The sequence below is a fragment of the Cololabis saira genome, chromosome 5 (assembly GCF_033807715.1).
Source record: "Cololabis saira isolate AMF1-May2022 chromosome 5, fColSai1.1, whole genome shotgun sequence".
In the NCBI taxonomy this organism is placed as follows: domain Eukaryota; kingdom Metazoa; phylum Chordata; class Actinopteri; order Beloniformes; family Belonidae; genus Cololabis; species Cololabis saira.
In genome coordinates this window covers 18859772-18874163 of record NC_084591.1, presented here as the reverse complement: position 1 = coordinate 18874163, position 14392 = coordinate 18859772, and the positions used below count along the sequence as shown (strand labels likewise).

The following is a 14392-nucleotide window of genomic DNA, read 5'->3' as shown; positions in this document are numbered from 1 at the left end:
GAACACTGTGCAGTGATGTCATGTTCACAGGTGATTCACAGTACAGTAATCCCTGGTTTTTTGCGGGGGTTACATTCCAAAAAGAACCTGTGATAAGTGAAATCCACGAAGTAGCAACCATTTTTTATCTTTTTTTTTTTACAATTATTATACAAGGCTTCAAATTGCGGAGATCAGCACCGCCTCACCCCGACCCGAGTAACTGGATTTGAACAGAAGAAAATGAAAAATGATTATGAAAAAAAATACAATAAGTACAGTTGGACAAATTGTGAGTGGCGCTGCATCCTGACTCGCTCTGTACCGTCTTTTTCTTCTAAAGCCAGCGTTGCAGGTGTGTTTTTACCAGAGAAGAACAGAGTTATGGGTAGTTTTTGTCGCTCTTTTTTTCTTCTGGGCAAAAAGATTCTGATAAACCGACATGCCACCATGGATTATGTCTGAGAACTGTAATGAACGATTCATTAAAGAGTCCCGTTCTTGAGCTGCTGCTGAAGCTCATTGGCCGTTCTCAGCTTGTTGCTAAGCGACCAACGTTATTGACACAGGAAGTGAAGAAGCGCGGAGACTGTTTAGCCAATCAGAATGCAGAAAACGATGCACAATGCAAATCCGTGAAGCAGCGAGACCTTGAAAGGTGAACCGCGTTATAGCGAGGGATTACACAATGTAATTTCACTTCAATCCAAATTTGTGTGATTTATTATTTATATAATGCCATCCATCCATCCATCCATCCATCCACCCAGACGAAAGACATAGTCCCCCAGCGTGTCCTGGGTCTTCCCCGAGGTCTCCTCTCAGTGGGACTCAGCCAAACTCCAAGGGAGAGCCAGGACACCTTGCGGAGGAATCTAATTTCTGCAATCTTGTTCTTTTGGTCTCTACTCCCAACTGGTCACCGGAGAGCTTCGCCTTTTGTTTCTGCTCCTTCTTCAACAAGACAGATTTTTTTTTCTAATTTATCATTATTATTATTGTCTGTTTGTATATCTGTGGTTAGTGCTTTAATTGGCAAAAAACCTTTTTGCCAGTGTATATGCATTTTAATCTTCCAGCAATTGTTAGTTTTTGTGGGTAGGTGTGTGTCCTCTTTGACAGATTGATCAAATATACTTTATTAAGAGATGAAACACGGATTCTGCCAGACAGGACTAAAACGGCCAATGTGAAACATGAGAGGAAAGTACACACGTAAAAAAAAAAAGACTAATGCGGAGTCCATATCACTGTGGACGCCATACCGATCTGTCAATCTCCATTCCTCCGTCACCTGTGACCAAGATCCCAAGATACTGGAATTCCCCGCTTGGGGCAGGATCCGATCCCCAACCCGGGGTGGTCCAATTCATAAAAAGTAGCTAAGCTAAGTAAACCAATATAATGTAACAAATGCTCCGCTCCGAATCCAGCACACTATTGAGTTCATCCTTGTTCCAAATTTTGTGCCTTTTCCAGTGGAATACCCCAAGGATCAATGCTAGGACTCCTTCTCCTGCAACACTTTAAGTTTTTTGGGGGTTTATGTCCGATCACCTGCTCATATGACCTCCAGAGTCAGTATGTAGATTAGGTCCAACTTTATTTGCCATTCCCACCAGACCTTTCCACAATCTTTGGAAAAATCGCAACTTGGGTCTCACAGACGGATGGATGAAAGATTACCACTTTAAACTAAATGTCTCTAACAGAAGTAAACTAACCAAAAATAAATAAACTCCCTAAAACGCTACACATATGATGCATACTTATTTGGTACTTCTGTACCTGTTCTACTTATACTTAAAATAGACTCAATACTCAATACTGACAACAGGGTCTTTTACTTCAACCTTGTTACTCTTTACTCTTGTTACTTTTTAAAGTACTGCTTAATAGGACCATCCATGTTAAAACATCATTATCCCAATCATCAGCTGCATCTGAATAATAAACACATATAATGTGTTTTCTCTGTTGAATTCAGGCATGGAATCATTACCTGCTGCATATTTGTTTTCCAGTATCATGCAAATCAGTGCTTTTTGTTTGCTTGTGATGTCTAATGATGATTCCTTGAGAATTAATCATTGTTTTTTTTTTGTATGTTGCTGCTGATGCCTGATTGATCTGGTCATTCTTTGTATTTGTGTGATGGAATCTTGTTTTATGCAGCGTAATGAACAGTTACAGGGGTGGATGTCATATTTGTTTTTACATGGATTTTTCAACATATTTATTTATTAATTTTTTCACTTTTTTTGCAGTTTCATTAAGCTCAGACGGCTTTGTGACAGCATCCTGACTGTACCAGACTTTTTTTTTTTGTTTTGTTTTGATTGTGTGACACCTACCCCTGACCTGTCATTGTGGGCACATAGAGTTCAGTAGAACTAAGTCTGACTGTGTCTGTGTCTGTGCTGCAGGGAGAAGTGGTGTCACATGACGCAGGAGGAGAAGGACGACAGCTCCAAAATCGACGAGAACATCGCCTTCGGCCAACTGGGGTATGGAAGTGCCGGAGAGTCGTGTCATAGATACAGACTGACAAGGAAATATTGAGTGAAGGATGAAATTAAGGACTTGACAGGCATTTATTCAGTTTACTAATGTTGACAATGCATCAGTTAGTTTTGGAAAAGTAACAACTCACAATATCGTTGACACTCTTATCGTTGTCCTATTTACGTTTTGTTGTTTACTCCATGTTGGCTGTAGATGGTGCCTCGTTTTAAAATGAGGCAACTGCACAGAGAAGAATTGTCCAAAAAAAACGAATTTCAGTAAGAACGGCAACAAAATTGAAAACATGACAATGAAACGGAAGACAAAATATCAGAAAACCTAAAATGTAAAATATTTATTTTTGTTTTATTTATTTTATTTCATTTTGTTTCACACAAATACAAGGATGAAGAAAAAAACGGAAGAAAAAATTCACATAAGGAAAATATTAAAAAAAAAAAAAACAACAACAAGAAGAAATATGTGTGAGGAGTGGTTAGAAGTCTATATACTATATAGGCTTATATGAAAACCACACCCAAATAATACACTAAAGTTAAAATATTAACAAATATAAAAATCAACATTATATATTAAATGCACAAACTGAACATGGACAGTGAGAAAGATAAATCAATTAAATGTACATAATTGTTCCACATGATAACTGCACGGTATTTAATAGAAAACTTACCACGGGATGTTTTATACAATAAAAGATGAAGTTTCTTAACCTGTCGTGTTGAATAACTATGAACTTGAGAGTTATTAACAAAATAATATTTAAACTAAACACTAAAAATACATGTCGTACAATACAGCAAAAATTCATAAAGAAAAACTACAAAACGAATTAACACCAACAAAATTGTAAAATTTCAAAGAAAGTAAGAAATGCTTCAGCATTTAAATACCTGTTTCATTGACGTTTATGTTTCCTCAGACAGGACTGCATCCAGATCTCTCATTTGCCTGTATACTTAGCCACATGCGCAAGGAAGTTTGTAGGAAACCTTTTGTCACACACTTCAAAACGGAGCCAAAGTACATTCACAAATTCCAGTGTTAACATTTTCTGTGCAAATATGAAGCTCTTTGCGAGGGTGGTGAACGTCTCTGAGCTCAGAGGCAGCTGGGATTCACGCAGTTGTTTTCAGATGCACCCCTTTTGAAACGATGGATCCCATGTGCTCTGGAAAGATAAAAAAGCAAAGAACCATTCTGATGGTCGTCAGTATATAAACTTCTGTAAGCCTGCGATAACAGCAGTAGTACAGAAAAGTACATTTAGATTTCAAATCGAGAGCACTTTTTTCCCCAGGGGCATACATGCAAAACATGCAAAACCACATTCTGCAAACATTACCCAGACATGTGCTGGAGCGGCCCGTTTGCAGTCGGGACATGTTCCCAACATGGAACATGGGGAGAATTTTCAAACATAAAACGTGAAAAGGACAGTTGTGTACTGTTGCACACCTTAAGACATGTTTATGAGAATGTTACAAAATAAAAGCACCAACGTGATCCCAAACAAAGCTACAGGACTGTGTTATATCTCATCATCATCAATATCAAACTTTATTTATATAGCGCTTTTCATGCATATATAAAAATGCAACAGAAAGACGGATAAGATAGGCTATGAGGTTAAAATACACACTTAAAGAGTTTAAAAGTATAACATAAAATCCTAAAAGTAAGTCTAGAGGGCAAGACATTAAAAACTGAGAGAATAAAACAATAAAACGTTTAAATATAATATTGAGATAAAACAATGAGATAATAAAACAGGATAAACTAAACTAAAAATTAATATAAAACAGAGATCAAGTAAAAATAGGGGTGAGCATAGAAAATTAATTAGTTAAATGAGTCAGTTAAAAGCCTGATTATATCTGCATTTTGATGGTTTTGAGTTAATGCCAAATATCTTAAGTAGAGAAATAGTTAAAAACCTTTTGACTGATGAAGTTCTGTATTTTGAGGAAATTAAGTGGTTTGTCTGCTGCTGATGCTAGAAACTGAAAATGTATTGTGTTTGCCAATCTCACTGAAAGCAGTTTTGTGTGTGTGTGTGTGTGTGTGTGTGTGTGTGTGTGTGTGTGTGTGTGTGTGTGTGTGTGTACAGGACTTTCACTCATAACATGTTGGCGTTTGGCCTCAGTAAAAAGCTCTGCAATGACTTCCTAAAGAAGCAGGCGGTCATCGGCAACCTGAATGAAGGTAAAGAATTGAAGTGTTTGTTCTGAATAAAACAAGGTGATGCTGAATGTTAACTCTTTCAGCTAGGCCTGTGTTGAAAAAATCAATTTTCCAATTCTAAATCGATTCTCTTATTAATTCCTAAAAATCAATTCGTATGTCTAAAGATCGATTATTATTTTTTCATCATTACATTACAACTTTTGGTATTTTTGTGTTTATGCCCAAAAAAGGATGTTTTGTTGGACATGATGTTTTTGCCTTTAAATATGTTTAAAGCTATGAAAACATTAAAGTTTTCAGTTATAATTGCATAAATGTTCTATATGTAATTACTTTAAATACTGTTTTGGGGTTACACTTGAATAAAATGCTAAAAACCAAATTCTCAAATATTAAAAACCCAGAAAAAGAAAAAAGAAAACCGATTTCATACGTCTCTGTTTGCTGCCCTGGATCTGTTTGATAATTCTGACCCCCACGATGTTTCTGAGAGCAGTTTTATCAGCATTCTGGGAGGTGATTGGTCCTTACAGCATCATTAGCTGCCAATACTTGCTGTTGATTCTCAATATAATACTAGTAATAATATGTTTCATAACTACTCAGTCATATAATCCAGGTAACAGCTCAAAAAAACATTTTAATAACACTAACCCAAATGAATATCGTAATCGAACCGAATCGGATCGAACCAAATCTTGATAATCGATTTTGAATCTTAGGAATCGATCCCCAGCGATGCTTTCAGCACATTTAGCTGTTTTGTGCTGTAGTTACGAAGCGCTTAATGGAAATAAGCTGGAACCAATGTCCAAACTGGCTGCCGATCATTTAAACATTTTTACGCACATTCTCATAAGAGAATCTGTTTTTTTGTGTTTTTGTTTTTGTTGTTTTTTGGTGGATCCATTCTACTGAAGGCAAACCTATCACAGCTGCAGCTCCACACGCTTCACTCAGAAGCATCCTCCTCCAATTCTCCAAACATTTTAACTTCAATTAGATTTGTATATTTTCAAACCAAAATCCAGTTTTTCACTTACAGATTGTTTTCTTTTTTCCTGGACTTCTTAAGTTGCGTTTTTTTTTATTGTTGGATCTCTGAAAGCACTAAAGTGGCTCTCTGAGCCACTTTATTTCAAAACATTATTTTATGAAAAACCAGAAATGTTCTGGACTCATTTATTATTCACTCAATTATCTTAGTTATCTCCTAATATTCTCTCCTATCTTAGTTCTTGCTGCATTTTGAATTGTCTCTAACACACACTACCTTTCAGCGCTCACCAGGGTCAGTGCATCCGCGGCCACTAAAACACACATGGGCTACTGTAGAATTCAGAATGCGTGTAGTAACTCAGGAAAACGAGCGGAAATTCTTGTCAACTTGTCTGAAACTGGGTCACGGACGGTTGAGAATAAATAAAAGCATCTGTCTTTGTTTACTTTCACATTTTAGTGCCTTGAGAGGTAAATTGTCTTATTTAGCACGTTTCAAACCGTGTCCCGCTTCTACAACGTACTTTATCGTGCGTTTGGGTCAACCAGCTGAGCTCACCCAGCGCTGCAACTGCATGTTGTAAATCCTCATGCAGAATAACCCAAATGCGTTGTTGAAATAAATGCATGTTTATTTTATTTTTTATTTTATTTTATTCATTTCATTCATTAAAAGAAAAACTAAAAAGTTCAATATAATCTCTTTCCTTGAATGAAAAGGGAACAGAAAGAAGGCTAAGCTTATTTAAAAAAAAAAACACTTTCCAATAAACGTAATTTAAAAAAACAAAACTACAAGAAAGTAATAAAATAACACAAAATAGCTGTCGTCAACCACAGATGGTTTTATTCTTTTTTGATTCAAAGAAAAAAATATGACAATGGTGCTAAAAAGAGAGGGAGAAAAAGAAAACCCACCTAACTTAACAACAGAAACACAACGTTCCATTAATTTTGTCCTGAATTTAGTTTTTTTAAAGATCTCTGTATCTTTTAAGTTATACTTTAAATACTAATTTTTTTCTGTACATTGATTGGCAAAATTTTCTTATGAGCTTTCCACATGATTTGCAGAATTCTGTGGTCTACTAATTCAAGAATTTCAACATGTGCTTTGTATCCCTGCAGAGCAATACAAGCTGCTCACTGACCACATTGAGAAGATGGCGGCAGAGTGACGCTGAGGACGGCGCGGGGCGTTACAGAGCCTCCACCTGACGGATGTCATCGGTGTTTCCCCTCCAACGCCACGTCGCGGCGCCTTGATCGGATGTTCCTGTTGTATTCGTGTTGTTTACACAACTGTGCCGTTGGTGTTGCAAAAATCCATCCCTGTGCACCGTGTCCCCTACGAGCAATAATACAACGCCGTCATAGCTGCAGTAGCGCCTCCACCCGTTAGCTGCTTTAGAGAGACGGATGGGAAAACCCTGAAAACGTGTTAAAAAGCTGTTTCCTCGTATGATTTAGACTTTATCCAGCATGTCTGGCAATAAGAATTCATAGTCAAGCAGCTGTAGAGTAACCTTTGCGAAAAAAGTGAATCTGAGGAGGAACCTGGGACTATTATTGCATTAAAGTGGTAAACAACAATCCTCTGTGAAGGGACTAACGCTTGGTGTTTAACACAAAGATCTACACCTTTTACCTGTATTTCCTCTCCACCCTGAGGGCATGTATTTGTTTAATGTCGCAAAAAGGGAACTGTAAAATGATAGTCAGCGTGAAGCTTCCTCCGGCTGCAGCTGCGTGAAACTGACTCCGGTGACTCCGGTCTGAAATGTTGAAGCGTGCCTGGTTTACAGTGATTCAGTCATTCTCATCATGTTATTTTTATTAGTGTAAACATTCATGTCTTCTCGCCTCTCCCAAGTGCCTTCCAAGGAAGTGAATATCCTCTTGTCAGTCTCCACCGACGCCCTTCGAGGTGACGGCGTTAAAGCTAAATGTGGAGTCCAGCCGGCGGCCCCGCTGCTCCTGCATGCTGCATGTGCCAACAGCGTCCAACAAACCAAGTGACTGACCCGCGTAGTTGCCGTTTTTCATCCTGCCACTGTGAGGCAGCATTGTGTCTTTGATCAAAGCCTTTCCCCGCGTGGAAATGTGGATCTCTGCATTTCTACACAACACTGATGATGGGATTCCAAGTTATCGTGTAAATACTGTACATTTCTCCGTGTGTAAATGTAGCAGCTGTAGATGTAATGGTGCATCGTTGATCTGTTTGACATGCTCATTCAAGCGTGTGTTGTGTGGTGTTAATCACTGAAAATGTAAAGTACCCTCTTGCAGCTATATGCAGTGTTTTAACTGAGCCCTGTGTGTTTCACGTCTGAAACAGTTGCTTCTAGCTGTACGTAAACCTTTGACCTCAATGTGACAGAGCTAAGTAAGAACTGCTTCTCCCCTGACGTGCCCTCATCGTAACTCCTTCTACACTTCTCTGACTGAAGTATTGAGCTGGATGTTGGAGGTTTTTTCTGAGCATGATGCGTTTGCACTACAGCTAACCTCACCATATCTGTCCGTCAGCCGATCCAGGTTGTAGGTGGAGTTGTAGAGTCCAGAAGTGTTCAGTGTTCAATAAATTTGACCCAATCAGAACCTGCGTGAAGAATTTGTGCTGTTTTTCATTTACCGGTAACAAAAATGTGTGAATCAAAATGATCAAAGATTTTCAGATCATTGTATTTAATTAGCAGTTTAGGTTCATTTGTGATACTGTCACCAAATGAGTGTTTTCTGATTTGGACAGGTGTCCAACTGCACGGTTGCCAGGTATGATTGAATGTTAAGGGAATTAAATGATTTATCCTGATATACAGAGACATTCCTTACGTGACAACATAGATTTCAACATATTTGAGGGTTTTAATTATTTTTTTGTGTCTGCACTGTATATGTAAAGGAAAAAAAATAGAAATGGCACCAAAAAGAAACTTAAATGTAGAATGTCTGAGGCCAAACTTTACAATAATTAAGGTGTCCTGGATATCAATCAATTAATTACAAGTAGCTTCACAGACGTCCTATTAGCCTGAGCAAACACACACAAACAAAATGACAACAAAGCTTTTTATTCAGTAAGAATCCTGAAAAAATAGTATACATTCCATCCATCCATTATCTATACCCGCTTTATCCTTTGCAGGGTCACGGGGGTCTGCTGGAGCCTATCCCAGCTCATTTCAGGTCAGCGGCTGGGAGGTACACCCTGGACAGGTCACCAGTCCATCGCAGATAGTATAAATTATTACTAATAATTTATTAGTATGCAATGTCGGCCACAGTTGATGAGCTGTTGTACCGGGCTGATTGACGGGACCCAACAAGAGAGAGAGCTGCCCGTTGAATCACTGGAAAGGATTATTAAACACCTGAAAAGAGCTAATTCAACAAGGAATGTAATTAAAGATGCTGTTTGCTCCTGGTCAACTCTAAAACTTGGAGTAAGTACGATGGTGGGGGGAGGGTTGGAAAAGGGCGACGTAGAGGTTGAGCAAGAAAAATGTCAAAGGACAGAAATCTCAGAGCAACGTGGCTCCAAATTTAAGAAGATAAAAATGTCCAACCAAAGAGATGAGAGAACTTGTTCAAATGTGAAATCACTCTTCGTTTTCAGTTTTTGGGACAAAGGACAGAAGGATTTGTAAAAACGGACTGATTCATTTTGCTATGCATGTTGAGTGCAGCTGGGCTCGCTGAAGAGGAGCAGCCCCACAGCATGATGCTCCTCCCTCCATGCTTCACCGTTGTCATGGCGTTGATGGCTCATGCTCTGTGGATCTGTTCCAAACATCCCTTTGAGAATTGAGAACAAAACCTTCAACTTGTGTCTTGTCAGATTGTCAGATGTTTTCCAACCTGGATTAATGTGACTCCATGCATATTGGGGGGATTACTCCGATGGGCCTGCCTGTCCTGCCTAGGGATGGGAATAGATACCATTTTTACGATTCCAATTCCATTTTCGATTCTTCTTAACGATTCGGTTCTTATCGATTCCCTTATCGATTCTCATTTGGAAAAAGAGGACAACAATGAGGCAAATGGCGCTGATAGGATAGGAAGTGTTCGTTAGTTAATTAGTTACCAGCAGTATTATTAGCCAAGGAAATGCTAACGTTGCTGCTACTCGGTTGAGAATTAATGATGTTGGTCCTGATCGGATCGAAAACGCGACATTGATTGATAGTTATTGCATGTTGTGTGCACTAATGTTTTTGCATGTTGGTAGTATTTCCTCCCTTTGACGAAATATTAACTTGGCAAGTATTGCAAGTTGTCTTGTTGTCGTCTTTTTTACTGAAATGTTACCGGACTGTCGAGCGTTTGATCACTTGGGCGCCATGTTTACTATTGACTGCTGGCTGTGATGATGTCATTCGTGCCCACTGGAATCGAAAAGCCAATCATTGCAAAATTTCCAAACGATTCCAAGGAATTGAACAAGAACCGGTTCTCGATTCCCATCCCTAGTCCTGCCCCCCCGCTCCACAGCCCAGACTGGAGCAGGAGATGGGAGAGGACAGCTACGTCCAAGTAGTGACCAGAACCTGCCGGAAACTCCTGCCGTTTTCTCCTCTCTGCTGATAAACTTTCTGCTCATTCTCTCGTCAGTTTTCATGAGATGTCCTGATCTTTGCAGTGTCTCGGTTGTGCGGTACTTTATCTGCAGACTGCTCAAACTGTAGGATGAGAAATAAAACAATAAAAACAGGAAGGTTTAACAGTTAGCTGACGAGCTCAGGGGAAATTCTCATACTGTTTACTGGATAATACAACGGAACAACATAAAAAAAGCTCTCTTAATTTTCTGTTTTTAAGCCAATTCTCCAAGGAAAAAAAACATAAAACAGCTGTGGTGTGTTATGGTCCGAAATGCAATAATAGTGAATCTGTGGAAGAAAACTGACGATCTTTATGTGTCTGTGTGCTCATGTTATATATATCTGCATCAATAAGAGGCGGGTGCTGATCAGAACAATGTGCCGAGGTGTTCCCGGGTTTGAGAGCGGGTCCCTGCTCTCTGCTATTTCCAGCTCTGTGTATAAATAAACAGCAGCTGCGCTCTGATTGGATGCCATGTAATGAGCTGTGAAAGGCCAGTCAGCAGTGTCACACCATGAGCACCCAACTCCAGCTAATTAATGCCAGACCTCCAGGAGCCTGGCACAGCCAGGCAACACGGCCGAGGTGGACCGGGTTCAGACCCCTTCAAGACTTCAGACCCCTTCAAGAGAAGTCCCTCACAAAGACACGCTCAGATCTGGAGTAGGCCTGTGTTGAAAAAATCGATTTTCAAATTCTAAATCAATTCTCATATTCATTCCTAAAAATCGATTCATATGTCTAAAGATCACATTTTTTTTTTCATCATTACATTACAACTTTTGGTATTTTTGTGTTTATCCCCAAAAAAGGATGTTTTGTTGGACACGATGTTTTTGCCTTTAAATATGTTTAAAGCTATGAAAACATTAAAGTTTTCAGTTATAATTGCATACATTTTCTATATTTCATTACTTGTCTTGGGGTTACATTTGCATAAAATGCTAAAATCCAAATTCTCAAAAATTAAAAACCCGAAAAAGACTGAAAATGGAAAAAAAATAAAACCGGAATCTGGGAAAAAATAAAACCGATTTCATTCGTCCTCTGTTTGCAGTATTCTGTATCAGCATTCTGGGATGTGATTGGGCCTTACAGCATCATTAGCTGCTAATACTTGCTGTTGAATCTCAATATAATACCAGTATTAATATGTTGCATAACTACGGAGTCATATAATTCATGCAACAGCTCAAAAAACTGTTTTAATAGCACAAACCCAAATCAATGTCGGAATGGAATCAAATCCGATTGAACCAAATCTTGATAATCGATTCTGAATCTTAAGAATTGGAATTGAATTGATTCTTGACCCTGATCTGGAGGGTCAGATCTGGACAACTGGGTCGGGAGCTAAAATGCGTCAAATAAGCTTGGAGAACCACAGTTTTAAAAATAAACTCAATCATCTTCTTTCACACTTGTTTTCATCCTTGTCAGTGTTTGAAAGGAAGACGTTTTCGATTGGTCTGAGCTCATACTGTATAATTCAGGAGACCATAGCGTGACATGAGTGGATCAGAAATGTCAGAAGTCACGTGGGCGTTACATCCACTAATATCATTCTTAAAAAGAACCCTTTCATTGTTTTATTTCATTTTATTTGTTTATTTTTATACCAGATTCTGTTCATTTATTTCAAATACAATTTAAGGGGAAAACAGTTAAGGCAATGGCCCGTTTTAGTTCAACTATCCAACTATAATTCCTTGTTAAAATGGACAACTTTTTTTATACAGCTGTCGAGTTCCAAAAGATGTTATATTAAGAGTTGCAAATTATGTGGGACAAAAAGAGGCAGAATAAAAAAAATAAAAGAAAAAAACAGGATAAGGAACAAAAATGTTGTTACATTAAAACATTCAGTTGTATTTTGGCTGAATGTTTGACACATAAACAAATGCTTGCACACACACAACTAGACACGGCTACACAAAGTTAAATACACAAACATAGCCGACTGACATTTGCATCACATCTGATCAACAGAAACTTATTTCCATCTTTAAATATTTGGTACAGAGACCAATATCTAGTTACAGAAATGTGGTACAATCGTATGCAACAGCTACTTATCTTTTACCATGTGAGGCCTGGCATTAAAAAAATATATAATTGTAATTGCTCTGTTGTTGTTTGATTTTATCTAACCATGTCCACACATTCATTATTCTCTATCACAGCCTCTGATATTTTTGGCAGTTTGCTGATCATTGTAATGTCGCTTTTTATTTTGTAATGTTGTGTAATTTTCATTTCATTTTATTTGTTTATCGAATTAGTTTTTAGACTCAGTTGGAATAATAAGCCAGATTTATAGAGTTATTGAATGAATTGGACTGAACTGGTATATAAATAGGTCTAACTGAAAAAAAAAAAAAAAAAAAAAAAAAAATATATATATATATATATATATATATTAATAAAATAAATATATATGATATATTAAAAATGCATATATATATATATATATATATATATATATATATATATATATATATATATATATATATATATATATATATATGCCTTAGGTTTTTACCTTTTTTACTTGGTATTAACCATTAATATATATGCAGACAAAAAATAAATAAATAAATAGGTTCAACTTGATTATGTTTATTGGACACTTTTTTGTGTAACTTGCACTCACGTGGCTTTGTTATCAATCGGTGCCACACAAGTCAACTAAATCGATGAGAATTTAGAAAATGCTACATATGACATTTAAAGACACTCTACCAACCAGTGGGTCACACCACCTTACCCAAAACCTTTACAAATATTCCCAAGACAAACACAAAATGCTCAGAGGGAGACGATTTAGAAAGAAAAACAAGACAAAACAAAGGATTGCTCATAAAGGTGGCTGATTATAAAAGGACACAGAACAACAATAGGAGATTTAGATGTTGTTCTCTCATCTGATTTGATTTATTTATTTGCACATTTTTGAAAGAAAAAAATAGAGAAAAGGAGAAAAAATAAATAAAACAAAACAACAACATAAGAGAAAATGTGCTGGAGAGGTCAGAAACCTGAGAGGGCTTATCGAGTGGCCTCCCCTCTATGATACACTTCAGACATTAAAACAAAAAATACTTTAGAGAAAAAAAAAACAAGATGGTTAAATAATAGTTAAAATAAACATAATAAAAAAGATGATAAAAGGAGCAGAATGTAGCATAAACCAAAACAAAGAGCATCTGGATATATAGTGTATAGAGTGTACAGTGTACTTGTATGTACATGTAGAGACAGACTCACAAGCTACAGCAGACGTTGATGGTAATGGGTCAGCAGCTGTTTACATCTCAGCTACGAGTTTGTTTTTTAATCTTTTTTTGAAAACAAGGAGGGACGGAGTGCTAGGTATTAGGTTGGAGATGTTATTCCACAGGGCAACCCCTCTGTATTTAATATAATATTGCCCTCTAATGGTGCGACATCGAGGAGGATGGAGATGAGATGCTGATCTAGTTGGAAAGCTGTGAATATTGGATTTTATACAAAAGTATTGTTGGAAGTGGATCTGACCTGAAACCAGCCTTAAAAACATACGCGTCAATTCAGATGCGTCAATTCACTTTAATCAGTACGTTTTGTTTATTTTTGTTTTTTCTCAATACTGTAAATAAATAAATACAACCATGGCATCTGTCACACTAGCAGCTCACGAGAGTGTACGCGTGATCCGGCCGCTCACATGAACACTTGCAGGCTGACGCCAGGTCTTCGGCTGATTTAGCAGATCTCCGAGTGGAAACTCTGGCCAACCTTATATTTGATTGCTATACATCGTAAAGGAATTAAATTCAATTCAATGTTATTTATATTGTGTCTATTACAACAGAAGTTGTCTCTAAGATCTTTCCAGAGACCCAACCCCGAGCAATTATTACATAAACAATGGCAAGTAAAAACTCCTCTAGTGGGAGAAAAACCTTAAACCAAACAGTGGCAAGAAAAACTCCCCTTTAGGAGGGAAGAAACCTGGACCAGGACCTGGATCATAAGGGGGGACCCTCCTGCTGAAGACCAGCTGGACAGAGCAGGAAAAGAGAGAACAGACAGGGAGAATCTCTTTGCA

At 37.7% G+C, this 14392-nt stretch overlaps 1 protein-coding gene across 2 annotated transcripts in view; it reads left to right on the top strand.

Moving 5' to 3' along the window:
* The window catches only part of kiaa0513 (KIAA0513 ortholog), a 49507-nt gene extending 42286 nt beyond the window's left edge, over nucleotides 1–7221 (top strand). For both annotated transcript variants that reach the window (XM_061721133.1, XM_061721132.1), the window contains 3 exons: nucleotides 2406–2486; nucleotides 4616–4710; nucleotides 6820–7221. In XM_061721133.1, coding sequence (XP_061577117.1) covers nucleotides 2406–2486; nucleotides 4616–4710; nucleotides 6820–6869 — 226 coding nt within the window. In that variant the 3' untranslated portion in view covers nucleotides 6870–7221. The remainder of the gene's footprint in view (nucleotides 1–2405; nucleotides 2487–4615; nucleotides 4711–6819) is intronic.
* Nucleotides 7222–14392: the final 7171 nt, after the last annotated feature.